Genomic DNA, 15,521 nt, shown 5'->3' on the forward strand with positions numbered 1-15,521 from the left:
GGTTTGGGGAATTCTTCCTTTGTGCTGGTTGGGAATTGGGCGCTGCCTGTGGCTCGCTCTGAGCTGGGCTCTGCTGAGGGGCCCTGCTGGGACCCAGTGAGGGGTTCCGGGGCTGGGATGGGCATTCCCAAAGCTGGGATGGGCATTCCCAAAGCTGGGATGGGCATTCCCAAAGCTGGGATAGGGCATTTCCAAACCTGGGATGGGCATTCCCAAAGCTGGGGTGGGCATTCCCAAAGCTGGGATAGGGCATTCCCAAACCTGGGATGGGCATTCCCAAAGCTGGGGTGGGCATTCCCAAAGCTGGAATGGCATTCCCAATGCTGGGATGGGCATTCCCAATGCTGGGATGGGCATTCCCAAAGCTGGGATAGGGCATTCCCAAACCTGGGATGGGCATTCCCAATGCTGGGATGGGCATTCCCAATGCTGGGATGGGCATTCCCAAAGCTGGGATGGCATTCCCAATGCTGGGATGGGGCATTCCCAATGCTGGGATGGGCATTCCCAAACCTGGGATGGGCATTCCCAAAGCTGGCATGGCATTCCCAATGCTGGGATGGCATTCCCAAAGCTGGGACGGGCATTCCCAAACCTGGGATGGCATTCCCAATTTGGAATGGGCATTCCTAAAACTGGGACGGGCATTCGCAAACCTGGAATGGGCATTCCCAATTTGGAATGGGCATTCCCAATTTGGAAATGGCATTCCCAAAGCCGGGAACCCTCACCCTCGCCCTCACCCACAGGCACTACCACAGCATGGAGGTGTTCACCCACTACGACCTCCTGAACCTCAACGGCACCAAGGTGGCCGAGGGGCACAAGGCCAGCTTCTGCCTGGAGGACACCGAGTGCGAGGCAGGTCTGTGCCACAGCCCCCGTCCCCGAGGGAATTCCAGCCCCTTCCCACGCGGGGTGACGGCTCCAAGGGCGGAATGGGGCCTGGGAGGAGCCAGGAACCTGCCAGGGAGGGAGGGAGGGAGGGAAAGGAGGGGTGGATGGATGGAAAAAGGATGGATGGATGGATGGAGGAATGGATGGATGGATGGATGGAGGGATGGATGGATGGATGGAGGGATGGATGGATGGATGGATGGATGGATGGATGGATGGATGGATGGATGGATGGACGGATGGATGGACGGATGGATGGATGGATGGACGGATGGATGGATGGATGGACGGATGGATGGAAAAAGGATGGATGGATGGATGGATGGAGGAATGGATGGATGGATCGATGGAGGGATGGATGGATGGAAAAAGGATGGATGGATGGACGGACGGACGGATGGATGGATGGATTTGAGCCCCCCAGGTCCCCCATTTTCCACCCTCAGCCCCCTCCATCCCACTCTGAGCCGCTCCAACTTCCCAAACCGTGCATTTTCTGTTCCGCACCAAGTGAGGAGTTCCAAAAGAATCCTCCAGCTGCTGGCCTTGGAATGTGGCAGCTCCTTAAACCTCACCCGAACCACACCTGGAGTCCAGCACTGCCCGTGGGGAACAACCAGGAACTCCCTGGGAATTCTGCTGCGGGTTTTCCACCTCCTCCCTTCCTGCTCCTCCCTCAGACATCCAGAAGCAGTACGAGTGTGCCAATTTTGGCGAGCAGGGGATCACGGTTGGCTGCTGGGACGTTTATCGGCACGACATCGACTGCCAGTGGATCGACATCACCGACGTCCCCCCCGGGGATTACCTCTTCCAGGTGGGAGGAGCAGCCTTGGGGACGGTTTTAACTCACCAATCCTCCTGCTTTTAGCTCGCCAATCGTACCTAGAATTTACCAAACTCGCTCATCTGACACCTCCAGCTTCTGTTTGCAAAGGGATTATATTCCCAGATGCCTCAAAGATAAAGGATTATCCACCAGGATAATCGACTCCGAGGGAAAAACCAGCGCCCATGGCCATGGTTTGGAGATTAAAATCTTAAAAAACCCCCGTGTCCAGCTGATCCTGGATAGGCCCAGCCCAGCTGATGTTGTTGGCGGTGTTGTCGCATTCCCAAAGCTCAGCATCCCTCTTTAGAGCTGGTTGTAAGCAGCATTCCCTGAATTTTGGGATTAAACTGTGCCATTTGTGGGCTTTTGTAGGAATTGTCCGTGCCAAATTATCACCAAATTCCGTGTGGGAATTGTGGGTCTAAAAACAGGCACTGGAGGGGAGGGAAAGGAGAGGAATTGTTTCTGTCTGAAATAGAAAATCGAGGTCTGGAGGGAGATTTTGGGGCACGGGGGAAGGAGTGGTTGTGGTGAATTAGAGATGGGGCAGCTCTGCTGGGAGGAAAGGCTCAGGGAACTGGGAATGTTCACCTGGAGAAGGGAAAGCTCCAGGGAGAGCTCAGAGCCTCCCTGAAGGGGCTCCAGGAGAGCTGGAGAGGGGCTGGGGACAAGGGATGGAGGGACAGGACACAGGGAATGGCTCCCACTGGGAAAGGGGAGATTGGGGTGGGATATTGGGAAGGAATTCCTGGCTGCGCTGGAATTCCCAGATTTGCTGTGGCTGCCCCTGGATCCCTGGCAGTGCCCAAGGCCAGGCTGGGGCACCCTGGGGTGGTGGAAGGGCTCTGTGCCCATGGCAGGGGTGGCACTGGGTGGGATTTAAGGTCTCATCCCACCCAACCCACTCCAGGATTCCCTGACCGAGGTTTCATCCCCTGATCTGGCTTTGTTCGAGTCATTTCTCTCTCTTCACGAACCCAATTGTATTTTCACTTTCTGCTAAGAAAAAAATGCTAAAAAAAAAAAGCTAAAAAAATGCTAAAAAAATGTAAAAAAAAAAAAACCAACTGATTCTTCACCCTTTTAAATCCCCCTCCCAACAACCCCGTCCCTCCATCCCCTGCAGGTCGTGATCAACCCCAACTACGAGGTGGCGGAGTCGGATTATTCCAACAACGTCATGAAGTGCCGGAGCCGCTACGACGGGCAGCGCATCTGGATGTACAACTGCCACATCGGTGAGGGGGGACCCTCCCGGACAGGGAATTCCATTCCTTGTTCCCGAGGGCTTTTCCTGTGCTCTCCTGATGTTCCCAAGGGCTTTTCCCTGCTCTCCTGATGATCCCAAGGGCTTTTCCCTGCTCTCCCGATGTTCCCGAGTGTTTTTCCCTGCTCTCCCGATGTTCCCAAGCCCTTTCCCCTGCTCTCCTGGTATTCCCGAGCCTTTTCCCCAGAATTCCCGAGCCTTTCCCTGGTATTCCCAAGCCCTTTCCCCCGATATTCCCGAGCCTTTTCCCCGGTATTCCCAAGCCCTTTCCCCCGATATTCCCGAGCCTTTTCCCTGGTATTCCCAAGCCCTTTCCCCCGATATTCCCGAGCCTTTTCCCCGGTATTCCCGAGCCCTTTTCCCCCGATATTCCCGAGCCTTTTCCCCGATATTCCCGAGCCCTTTTCCCCGATATTCCCGAGCCTTTTCCCCGGAATTCCCGAGCCTTTCCCTGATATTCCCAAGCCTTTTCCCCGGTATTCCCAAGCCTTTCCCCGATATTCCCAAGCCTTTTCCCTGGTATTCCCGAGCCTTTCCCCTGGAATTCCCGAGCCTTTTCCCTGGTATTCCCGAGCCTTTCCCCCGGTATTCCCGAGCCTTTTCCGGGCTCCTGCTCACGCCCTGCTCTCCCCGTGCCCCTCCAGGCGGTTCCTTCAGCGAGGAGACGGAGCAGAAATTCGACCACCTCAGGGGACTCACAAATAACAACGTCTCCGCCCGGTAGAAAATTCCCACTAATTTAAGGCAGGACTCCTGCTCCGGCCCTTCCCGAACCACTGCACCCCCAGGAACTTGAGCCTCACTCCAGAACTCGGAATTCCAGCCGGATCATTCCCGAGGAAAACCTCTCCCTCCTCACTTTAGGTGCTCAAGGTGCCCTCTGCAATTCCAGCTCCGACTTTTCACCATCCCAAAGATTCCTCCTGCATTTTTTTTTGCAGCACTCCTCGCCTCAGCTTGGGTGCCAGCCACCCGAAAATGCCTTTATCCTTCGAAAATGCCTTTATCCTTCAAAAATGCCTTTATCCTCCATTTCCAAGGCGTTATTTGGGAATTTCTCAGCTCTTTTCCACTCTGTTTGCGCCGCCGCTTCCTGCGCGCCTCAGCACCGGCTCCGCTTTGGCAAGGAAATACAAGGAAAAGGGAAAAAAAAGGAAAAACAAAGAAGGAATAATAAAAAAAAAGGAGCAGCTTTTTTTTTGTGAGCAGAACAGTGAAAAGCTGAAATTTAATACTGCAGCGAAACCTCGGATCCAACAACCGCCAACGCTCCGGAGGGGAGCAAAGGCAGAATTTCACATGGAATTTCACATGGAATTTCACATGGAATTTCATTTCATATTTCATTTCATATTTCATTTCATATTTCATATTTCATTTCATTTCACACAGAATCAAAGCTCCCCCAGCACCCAGAACTCGGCAGATTCCCGGGAGTGATGTCTCTGGGCTGGGAATTCCCATCCCACGGGGATTTTCCACCCTTCAAAGTCACCTCCTGTCTGGAAATTCCATTTTTTTTTTGTTTTAAGGGATAAATTTCACCAGGGTGTTCCATCCTGGTGCAGAGGGAATTAATTCCTGGCTCTCATCCCCCCGGGATCTGCTCCTGTGGGAATTCCCAGCGTTCCTCTGTTTGTTTGAGGACGCGTTTTGCTACAGAGATCAAATAAAAACCTTTTTCCCCGGGAAAAAAAACAACACAAAAATCACTTTACAAGCCCTTGGTGTATTTCTCCTCACAATTCCTGGAATTTTGGGGGGTTTTCCTCCTTTTCTACAACCGAAGTTACCTGAAATTCCAGCTGGCTCCAAACTTCCCCAAATCCCCACCTCACAGGGATGTTGTGAGGCTTGAAAATGCAGGAAATATTCGGAATATTTGTCATTTCTCCAGAGAGCTGCCGAAGGGTTTGGACCTCCTGGCAATTGGAAAATTCCATTTTTGCCTCACAATTCCAGACCTGGAGACCTGAAGCTCATTTTAAACCCAGCTCTGGGCACATCAGCACAGCCAAATCCTGGAGGTTTTTCCCCCTTTAATGAGCAGATCCCAACTTTCCTCACCAAAAGGGAAATTCAGGCCCTTGAAACTCTGTAAATAATGAAAATATTCCCTCAAACTTGCATCCAGTGCCTGTGAATTTTCTGGGATACCTGAACAGCAACATCACAACAAACGTGGAACAGATTTTCCAACTCCTGCCCTTGCTTAGAGTTGAATTCTGGCCAAAAAAAATCCGATTTTCTTACTCTTAATGCCTATTTTTTCTTTTTTTTTTTTTGGGAAAACAATGCAGGAATAAGGAACAAAAAAACCACCTTATCCCTGCAGGCGCCCAAACACCCAACCAAGAAATTCCAGCACCTCCCAGGACTCCAGAAAAACCTGAACAAGAAACTTTTCCCATTCCCAACTTTTTTTTCCAAGCTGGTGCTGACCCACCCAGGAACTGCCTGCTCTGCATGCATTTCACAGCACAGCCACGCTCGTCTTTACAGCTGTTTTTTGGGGTGTTTTTAGGGGTTTTTGGGGTTATTCCTCCTGATTTAAGGATTCTGGTGGGAATTCTTGGGTGCCTGCTGCCTCCTGCTGCCTGTGCCTCCAGCCCAGGGCGTGGGACACGAATCTCCTGGCCACGGCTGTGTCCGTCTGCGGCCTCTCTTTTCCCAGCTGAAGCAGTTCTGGGGGAAAAAAAAGGAAATTTTATCCAGCTGGGGCTTGGTCAGGGAGAAATTCGTGGTTAAATCGCAAAAATCAGCTTTTTTTCCCCGCTGTTTAATTCGTTTATTCCTTGTGTCTCTGAATAAATTGGGGTTTTTATCTCAGGGAGGTGGAATTTTGCAGTGGGGTTTGGTCATCATAAAGGTTCAGGGAAATTGTTCCCCCTCCTCTTCCAGGAATTGTTCCTGGGAGAATTCCCAACATCCCTGTGAAAAACCCATTCCCAAAATCCCATCCCTGTGAAAAAATCCAGGCAATTTATCCATGAAAATTTATCTATTAAAATTTATCCAATAAAATTTATCCCTGAAAATTTATCCATTAAAATTTATCTCTTAAAGTTTATCCAATAAAATTTATCCCTGAAAATTTATCCATTAAAATTCATCCATATAAAATTTATCCATGAAAATTTATCCATATAAAATTTATTAAAATTTATCCATTAAAGTTTATCAATTAAAATTTATCCAATAAAATTTATCCCTGAAAATTTATCCATTAAAATTCATCCATATAAAATTTATCCATTAAAATTTATCCATATAAAATTTATTAAAATTTATCCATTAAAGTATATAAATTAAAATTTATCCATGAAAATTTATCAATTAAAATGTATCCATGAAAATTTATCCATATAAAATTTATCCATGAAAACTTATTCATGAAAATTTATCCATATAAAATTTATCCATATAAACCTTGATCCCAATTGAAAACTCCTCCTCCAAACCAGCTGCTGAAATCCTTGGAAAACAGCAAGAAAAAAAAAAATCTGCATTTTAAATTCAATCTGAATATTTCAGGTGTTTTTTGGGATTGTTGCAATTCCATCTGCAAGGAATAAATCCACCAAAATTTCACCAAGTCCACAATAATTTGGATTTGGGGATAAATTAATTAATCCTTTCTCAATTTGCTGCTGTTATCTACACAGCAAGGGGGGGCTTTGCTTGTTTTTCCAGAATTTTCATTCATTAAAATAAAATAAAATTTAGAAAGGGACACTGTCAGCTAATTAAAATCCAGATTCCTATTTGGAAAATAATCAATTGAAACTGGATACCAACAGAATTCATGTTAAATTGTTATATTTAATGATTTTAATTTAATTCTGGTTCAGAAGAGTGAATAAATGAGCAAAGAGGTGAAGGGGAGGTGCAAATAAAGCAAATTTTGGGGTGTTTAGTTTAAATCCAGCAGTTTAATCCATCATTTAATTCCAGCATTTTTCAGTGCTGAAAACGCTGGAATTTGTCCCTTTAAAGGATGAAAATTGGAATTTATTCCGACTTCAGGGAGCTGGAAAATCCAGGAATTGTTGGTTCAGAGTCTCTGCTGCTGCTGAGGTTCGTGGCTTTGCTTTCCTGTGGCAACTGGACCTGATCAATCTTGATTGAAATTCAATCAATCGATCGATAATCAATCAATCAATCAATCAATGGTAATCAATGGACCGATGTTCACGGCTCAGCTTCACCATTTCTCCTTCCTGAATAAAATTGTGCCAACCACGAGATCGGGTTTGTCTCCTTTGGGATGTGCAGGGGGAGAGGGAAGAGAAAATTCCTGGGAAATTTGGAAGGCTTAAAAAAGAAATAAAAATTAAAAATTCCCAATCCCAGCACAGCCCTTCCCTTCCAACTCCCCCTAAAAAATCAAATTTAAATGGGGATTCCAGCGGAATTCACCACAGCTCGGTGCCAATAATCCATAAAAAAAAGATGAGACAGAAAAATGATTTGTCCTGAGTGGGAATTTTCTCAGAAAATCAGGGAAATGTGGGAAATTCAGGGAATTTTGTCTTACTTGGTCTCTGCAGTGCTTTGATCTTGGATTGTTTGGTTGCGTGGATCAGGGGCCGGATCTTCAGGCAGGGATAACGGCGGCCCAGGGCTTGGGATGCTGCAAGGAACAGAAATCGCTGGAATTCACCCCAAAAAAATTCAAATTCCTGTGCAAGAGCACCCAAAAATCCGAGAATTTGCTCAAGGCTTGGGCTGAACCAGCTCAGGCGGGTACCTCGGGAAGAAGGCCAAAAAAATTGAAATAAATGTTATTTTTGGAGGATTTTGGCACTTTTAGAGGAAATCCCAAATTAAAAAAGCAGAACTTTTGGGATATTGGGATGCAGGAGGGTGGAAACCCCTCCAGGGCTGGCTCTGACCTGAATTTGGGGTGTTTGTGCCCCCTAAAAAAATGAGTTTGCCCTGAGTTTTGGTGCCATCTCATTCCCAGTATCCCTGGGAGGTGATTGGGTATTTGTGGGAATTTTTTCCCAGTTATAAACCACAAAAAAATAGAAATAAAAAAGAAAAAACAGCTTATCTTAATTATTATTATTATTTCCCATTTCACACAGGCAATTAAAACCCAGTTTCCACATCCCATCCCAGAAATTCCAGTTTCCCCAAACCCTTCCAGGATGGGAAAGGAACAGAAAAAAAAATAAATAAATGGGATTATCCCAATAAAATCCCACTGGGAAGGGGCCTCAATCCCACCCCAGTACCTGTGGAGAGGCTGGAAAAGATTCCCAGGGCGTGGGTCTCGTCCACCCACTGGATTTTGAAGCCGCTCTCGCTGCAAAAAAAGAGAATAATTTGAATTATTGGCAAGAAAAACAAACCCCCAGTAAAACCCAGAAGGGTTTAAATTTAAATTTTGTTTAATGGGGACGGCTGATGTTTCCCAAAACGTTATTCCTGTTTTAAATGGGGGAAAGGGCAGGAAAAGAAGGAAAAAAGGACATTAAAAGTGCCCTTTGAAAGGCCACGATGTGAAATTATCCCAAAATTCTCCTTTTCCTCAAAAAAACCCAACCTCAGCTTCAGGGATTGGCTTCCAGCACCAAAATATTGTCATTTTTGAAGGCCTAAACTGCAGGAAAATCCCCCCTGAGGCAGGCAAAGAGGGGAAGGCAAAACTAAAATTGAGAATTTGGGTGCCAGAGCCCTCAAAGCCGGGCTTTAAACCAGGCCTAAAGTGCAGGGAAATCTTTGAGGGACACAAGGAGGGGAAGGGAAAAGTAAAATTCAGGATTTTGTTGCCAATCCCAGGCTGGTTCTGCTCCCTGCCGTGCTCCCTGGAAATCCGAGAATATTTCCATGAGAAATATTTAAATCCTGGGTTTTCAGGGACCAGGGGAGTCAATCCCTGGAAATCTGAGAATATTCTCATCAGAAATATTCCAGTCCTGGATTTTCATTCCTGGATTTTCATTCCTGGATTTTCATTCCTGAATTTTCAGGGACCAGGGGGAGTCACTCCCTGGAAATCCCAAAACATTTCCACAGAAATATTTAAATTCTGGATTTTCATTCCTGGATTTTCAGGGAGCAGGGGTCACTCACTGGAAATCCTGGAACATTTCCACAGAAATATTTAAATTCTGGATTTTCAGGGTCACTCACTGGAAATCCTGGAACATTTCCACAGAAATATTTAAATTCTGGATTTTCAGGGTCACTCACTGGAAATCCTGGAACATTTCCACAGAAATATTTAAATCCTGGATTTTCATTCCTGGATTTTCAGGGTCACTCACTGGAAATCCTGGAACATTTCCACAGAAATATTTAAATTCTGGATTTTCAGGGTCACTCACTGGAAATCCTGGAACATTTCCACAGAAATATTTAATTCCTGGGATTTCAGGGACCAGGGGAATTATTCCCTGGAAATCTGAGAATATTCCCATCAGAAATATTCCAGTCCTGGATTTTCAGGGACATGTGGAGTTACTGGAAATCCCAAAACATTTCCATCAGAAATATTTAAATTCTGGATTTTCAGGGTCACTCACTGGAAATCCTGGAACATTTCCACAGAAATATTTAAATTCTGGATTTTCAGGGTCACTCACTGGAAATCCTGGAACATTTCCACAGAAATATTTAAATCCTGGATTTTCAGGGTCACTCACTGGAAATCCTGGAACATTTCCACAGAAACATTTAAATCCTGGATTTTCAGGGTCACTCACTGGAAATCCTGGAACATTTCCACAGAAATATTTAAATTCTGGATTTTCATTCCTGGATTTTCAGAGTCACTCACTGGAAATCCTGGAACATTTCCACAGAAATATTTAAATTCTGGATTTTCAGGGTCACTCACTGGAAATCCTGGAACATTTCCACAGAAATATTTAAATTCTGGATTTTCATTCCTGGATTTTCAGGGAGCAGGAGTCACTCACTGGAAATCCTGGAACATTTCCACAGAAATATTGAAATCCTGGATTTTCAGTCACTCACTGGAAATCCTGGAACATTTCCACAGAAATATTTAAATTCTGGATTTTCAGTCACTCACTGGAAATCCTGGAACATTTCCACAGAAATATTTAAATTCTGGATTTTCATTCCTGGATTTTCAGGGTCACTCACTGGAAATCCTGGAACATTTCCACAGAAATATTTAAATTCTGGATTTTCAGGGTCACTCACTGGAAATCCTGGAACATTTCCACAGAAATATTTAAATCCTGGAACATTTCCACAGAAATATTTAAATCCTGGAACATTTCTACAGAAATATTTAAATTCTGGATTTTCATTCCTGGATTTTCAGGGTCACTCACTGGAAATCCTGGAACATTTCCACAGAAATATTGAACTCCTGGATTTCCAGTCACTCACTGGAAGTCCTGGAACGCCTCCAGCAGGTCCTGGGTGCGCAGGGCCGGGGGGAAGTCGAAGATCTCGGTGACGTGGCCCAGGTCCCCCTCGCTCAGCGGGGCCTCTCCGGAGCTGGAACATTCCAAACATTCCACGCTGATCCTCTCGATGCTCACGTCCTTCACCGTCAGATTCCCCAGGATCTGGGAACACCCAGAGCAAGAGGATTTTATCGTTTAAAAATCTGTAATTTTTTTTTTTAAATAAAAAACTCAGAAATTTAAGATGTAAAAATTTAAAATATAAAAATCTAAAAATTTAAAATTTAAAAATTTAAAAATTTAAAATTTAAAAATTTAAAATTTAAAAATTTAAAAATTTAAAATTTAAAAATCTAAAAATTTAAAATTTAAAAATTTTAAATTTTGAAAAATTTGGAGATGTAAAAATTTTAAGTTAAAAATCTAAAAAAATTAAAATTTAAAAATTTAAAACTTTAAAAATTTTAAAATTCTAAAATTTAAAAAATTAAAAATTCAAAAATTTTAAAAATTTTAAAAATTTTAAAAATTTTAAAAATTTTAAAAATTTAAGAAGTTTAAAATTTAAAAATCTAAAAATTATTTTTTAAAATTTTAAAAACTTGAACATTAAAAATTATAAAAATTTAAAAATCTAAAAATCTAAAAATTTAAGAATTCAAAACCTTTAAATTTTAAAATCATTTAAATATTTAAAAATTAAAAATACCAGAAATTTAAAACATTAAATTTAAAAATAATTTAAAAATATAAAAAATTTAATTTTAAAATTCAAAAATTTTAAAACCAATTTATGTTCAAAAACAAAACAAAGCACCAGGGTTGAGTCTCACCCCCTCAGAGCCCAATCCAAACCCCGTCCGCACCACCCAGGACAGGGAATCTCCTCCCAGGGCCCGATCCCCTCCCGTTTTCTCCCAGTTTATCCCAGCTCACCTCAGCCAGCAGCTCCGCCGTGCACTCGTCCCCGGGGCCGCTCTGCCCCGTCCCCTCCGTGTCCCCCGCGGGCTCCCGGCCCTGCTCCTCCTGCCCGGGCACCGTCCTGGCCTGGATCCGCCGCGGGGCCCCGGCACCGCCGCCAGGGACCGGCTCGGGAGCAGCCACGGCCTCGTCCGAGCCTTCCAGAACCTTCTGCAGAGGTTCTGGAACTCCATCTGAGCCTTCTAGAACCTTCTGCAGTGCTTCTGGAACATCTTCTGAGCCTTCCAGAACCTTCTGCAGCTGTTCTGGAACTCCACACGAGCCTTCTAGAACCTTCTGCAGCGCTTCTGGAACTCCACCTGAGCCTTCTAGAACCTTCTGCAGAGGTTCTGGAACTCCATCTGAGCCTTCCAGAACCTTCTGCAGCACTTCTGGAACTCCACCTGAGCCTTCCAGAACCTTCTGCAGCGCTTCTGGAACTCCACCTGAGCCTTCTAGAACCTTCTGCAGCGCTTCTGGAACTCCACCTGAGCCTTCTAGAACCTTCTGCAGCGCTTCTGGAACATCTTCTGAGCCTTCCAGAACCTTCTGCAGCGCTTCTGGAACATCTTCTGAGCCTTCTAGAACCTTCTGCAGCGCTTCTGGAACACCACCCGGGCTCTCCAGCGTGGAGGAGCTCCCTGGGCCTCCCTCGGGGCGCTGCTCTGTGGGCAGGGGTCTCCTCTGGGGCTCCAGGGGCTCCGGCACGGCCACGTCTGTCCGGCCGTCACCTCCTCCCAAAGGGAAGGAGCTTTCCCGGCGTTCCTGCCCTCTGGAATCACGGCCGGGCTGGTTCTCCTCACGTTCCTGCCCTCTGGAATCATGGCCGGGCTGGTTCTCCTCACGTTCCTGCCCTCTGGAATCACGGCCGGGCTGGTTCTCCTTGTGTTCCTGCCCTCCGGAATCACGGCTGGGCTGGTTCTCCTTGTGTTCCTGCCCTCTGGAATCACGGCTAGGCTGGTTCTCCTTGTGTTCCTGCCCTCTGGAATCACGGCCGGGCTGGTTCTCCTTGTGTTCCTGCCCTCTGGAATCACGGCCGGGCTGGTTCTCCTCACGTTCCTGCCCTCTGGAATCACGGCCGGGCTGGTTCTCCTTGTGTTCCTGCCCTCTGGAATCACGGCTGGGCTGGTTCTCCTTGTGTTCCTGCCCTCTGGAATCACGGCCGGGCTGGTTCTCCTCACGTTCCTGCCCTCTGGAATCACGGCTGGGCTGGTTCTCCTTGTGTTCCTGCCCTCTGGAATCACGGCCGGGCTGGTTCTCCTCCGGCAGCTGGCACTCGCTGCCCTCCGTGGTGTCGGCGTTGGCACGGGGTGACCCTGCCTGTCCCAGGCGCTGGCCGTGCCCGGGGGACAGCAGGTGGGGACAGTCCCTGTCCTGCTGACCGGAATCCTCGCTGCTCCCTAGGGGTGGCACCTCCTCATGGCCCGCAGGGTGCTCAGCGCCGCCTCTTCCCGGAGCCTCCTCCTCCTCCTCCTCCTGCTGCTGCTGCTGCCGCTCCCCGGGGCTGCCTCCCCCCTTGCGCCGCTCCCCGCGGGGATTTCGGGGGCCGTTCCCTCCTCCGGCGTCGCCGTCGCTCTCCCGCTCCCTCCAGTTCGCCTTCCTCCTCTGGGTCCCCCTGGGCGCCTTGTCCGGCCTCCTCCAGGGGGGCCTGGCGATCCTGCCCGAGCCCACCGGGCCGCGGGCGCCGTCCCCGTGGGGGTCCCCAGGCGGGCGCGGCCGCGGCCCCCGGCCCCCCCGGCCCCAGGGCTGTGCCGGCCGCGGGCTCCGGCCGGGGTTGCCACCCGGTTTTTGGTCGCCCGTGGTGTCACTGGGGAGCCTGGGAAGGAGGGGATGGGGAGAGGTGAGCAGGGGGAACCCCCAAGGTTTGGGGGTTCATTCAGAGGGAAAGGAGGATCGGATTCCCAAAGGGAAGAATCCCGTTGTTCCTCAGGGTCTGGGAGATGCCAGGAGAGTTTAAATGGGACGCGGTGATTTGGGGTTTGATCCCAGGGCTGGAGCACCTCTGGAGGGCTGGGAATGCTCCAGGAGCTCCAGGGAGAGCTCAGAGCCTCCTAAAGGGGCTCCAGGAGAGCTGGAGAGGGGCTGAGGACAAGGGATGGAGGGCAGGACACAGAGAATGGCTCCCACTGGGAAAGGGGAGATTGGGGTGGGATATGGGGAAGGGATTCCTGGCTGGGCTGGAATTCCCAGATCTGCTGTGGCTGCCCCTGGATCCCTGGCAGTGCCCAAGGCCAGGCTTGGAGCAGCCTGGCACAGCGGGAGGTGTCCCCAGAAGGTGCCAAAGGCTGGCACTGGGATGAATTTTGGATCCCTCCCAAAGCATTGCAGGATTCCTTGGCAGCAGGGCTCACCTGACGGCCGAGTGACAAATGACCGTCCTCCTCCTCCAGCCCTCGCCCACCGAGAAGCTGCTCAGCAGTTCCATGTTCTCCACGGTGCGGTGGATCAGGTACCGCAGGCGGCTGGACAGGGGCGGGAACAGCAGCACCCTGAAAGGAGAGAGGGCTCAGGCATCAGGAATGTGCAGGGAGGGATGGGAATGCTGGAAAAACCCAACAACCCCGTCCCCAGGTCATTCCCAGCACGGGATTTAAATGGGAAAAAAAAAAAAGCCAAGCAAGACTTGATATTGAAGAGCAGAAATCCCTCCCTGGGTTTGCAGCCAGACACATTTCACACATCAAACGGGAATTCCTGACTCCAAGGCCTTGGCCGGGGCTCTCACTCCTGCTGGATCCATGTGGGAAAGGCTGGGAAGCACCAACAGAAAGCTGCTGCTGATCCCCTTCCTCCAGGAGGAAGAGGAGCCTGAGTTTTCCAGTCTGAGCACCCTCCAGGAATAAACCAGGATAAACAAACTCCACGTTCAATGTCACCGCTGTCACACATGGTTTGTCCCCGAGTGTTTGACAACAGCACGGGGAGTTTCATTGCCAAATATTTTATATTAAAAAACAAAAAAAAAGGCACTGAAACAAATATTTAAGGTCAGGACGAGCTGGCAGGGAGCTGAGCTCAGCACGGCCACCCCTGCTCGTGTCCAGCACCCTGGCAGGGGCCACCTCCGGGGCTGCAGAGGTCACCGGGGTGGGAGCAGAGCCAGAGGAAGCCGGGCTGAGCTGGAAAAGCCACAAAACTCCGCCTGAAAGGCCTGATCGGAGGAGGGGATCCAAACCAACCCCAGCACCTGGAGCTCCACAGCCAGACCCCAAAAGCTGCTGCTTTCACCCCAAAAACGATGCAAACCCGAGTCCCGCCGTGTCCCTGGAGCGACAGGGACGGGCCAGCCCCGGGGCCAGCCCCTGCCCGGGCCGGGCACCCACCGCTGGTGCTGCCCCTGCCCCATGAAGAGCTCCAGCTGCTCCGCGATCCTGCCCACGAACTCATCCTCGGTGGGCGACAGGAACACGCCGTCCATGGAGCGCAGCGCCAGGGTGGCGGCGGGGGGAGCCTGCCGAGGGACAGCGACACGTGGAGGGACAGGGGACACGTGCAGGGACAAACCCCCGACCATGGGTGCCCAGCACGCCCTATAAATGCCACCCGCCCGCTGTGCTGGTCTGCACCCCGTTATCCCCCATCCCTGGGAATCCCAAAATCCCCCTGCCCGGGAATGCCAAAATCCCCTTTCCCTGGGAATCCCAAAATCCCCCTGCGCCGGGAATGCCAAAATCCCCTTTCCCTGGCCATCCCAAAATCCCCCTTTCCCGGCCATCCCCAGCATCCCTGCACCCCTTTATCCGCCTTCCCGGACACCCCCGGCCTCCCTCCCGCTCTCTGCATCCCTTCTCTCCCCCCCTGCCCCTCCTTCTCCCAGCGCACCCCCAGCGCCACGTGCTGCCTCCTGTCCCCATCATCATCATCCTCATCACCATCACCATCACCGCCCCCATCGCTCCCACCGCCCCCATCCCCGCACCTCCGCGCCCCCCGCTCCCGCACCCCCGGGGTCCCCCCGGCTCCGGCCCCGTCCGGGGTCCCCCCCGTCCTCACCGCCAGGCCCGGCCGAGCAGCGGATGCCGGTGCGGCGCCTGCGCCCGGAGCCGGCTCCTCCCGCCGGGTCCCGGCTCCTCCCGCTCGGTCCCGGCTCCTCCCGCTCCGTCCCGGCTCCTCCCGCTCGGTCCCGGCTCCTCCCGCTCCGTCCCGGCTCCTCCCGCTCTGTCCCGGCTCCTCC

At 49.7% G+C, this 15,521-nt stretch overlaps 2 protein-coding genes across 9 annotated transcripts in view; one reads left to right on the forward strand and one right to left on the reverse strand.

The window, feature by feature from the left end:
- Positions 1-7,241, forward strand: part of LOXL2 (lysyl oxidase like 2) — a 46,629-nt gene extending 39,388 nt beyond the window's left edge. Inside the window, 4 exon segments of the mRNA XM_063420091.1 lie at positions 750-865; positions 1,578-1,714; positions 2,856-2,967; positions 3,641-7,241. Of these exon segments, the coding sequence (XP_063276161.1) occupies positions 750-865; positions 1,578-1,714; positions 2,856-2,967; positions 3,641-3,720 (445 nt within the window). The 3' untranslated portion in view covers positions 3,721-7,241.
- R3HCC1 (R3H domain and coiled-coil containing 1) lies at positions 5,524-15,489 on the reverse strand. 8 transcript variants are annotated; one of them, XM_063420088.1, is made up of 11 exons: positions 15,341-15,489; positions 14,671-14,798; positions 13,699-13,836; positions 11,962-13,163; positions 11,752-11,793; positions 11,558-11,709; positions 11,324-11,515; positions 10,368-10,549; positions 8,237-8,307; positions 7,534-7,629; positions 5,524-7,310 (listed from the first exon to the last, which is right to left on the reverse strand). In XM_063420088.1, the coding sequence occupies exons 2-11, from the start codon at positions 14,763-14,765 to the stop codon at positions 7,201-7,203; spliced, it is 2,280 nt and encodes a 759-aa protein (XP_063276158.1). In that variant the 5' UTR covers positions 14,766-14,798; positions 15,341-15,489; the 3' UTR covers positions 5,524-7,200. The 8 variants fall into 8 exon arrangements, with proteins under 8 accessions (XP_063276158.1, XP_063276156.1, XP_063276160.1 ...); XM_063420086.1 differs by having other exon boundaries at positions 11,558-11,793; XM_063420090.1 differs by lacking the exons at positions 11,558-11,709; positions 11,752-11,793 and having other exon boundaries at positions 11,936-13,163.
- Positions 15,490-15,521: the final 32 nt, after the last annotated feature.

The sequence above is a fragment of the Prinia subflava genome, chromosome 29, assembly GCF_021018805.1.
Source record: "Prinia subflava isolate CZ2003 ecotype Zambia chromosome 29, Cam_Psub_1.2, whole genome shotgun sequence".
In the NCBI taxonomy this organism is placed as follows: domain Eukaryota; kingdom Metazoa; phylum Chordata; class Aves; order Passeriformes; family Cisticolidae; genus Prinia; species Prinia subflava.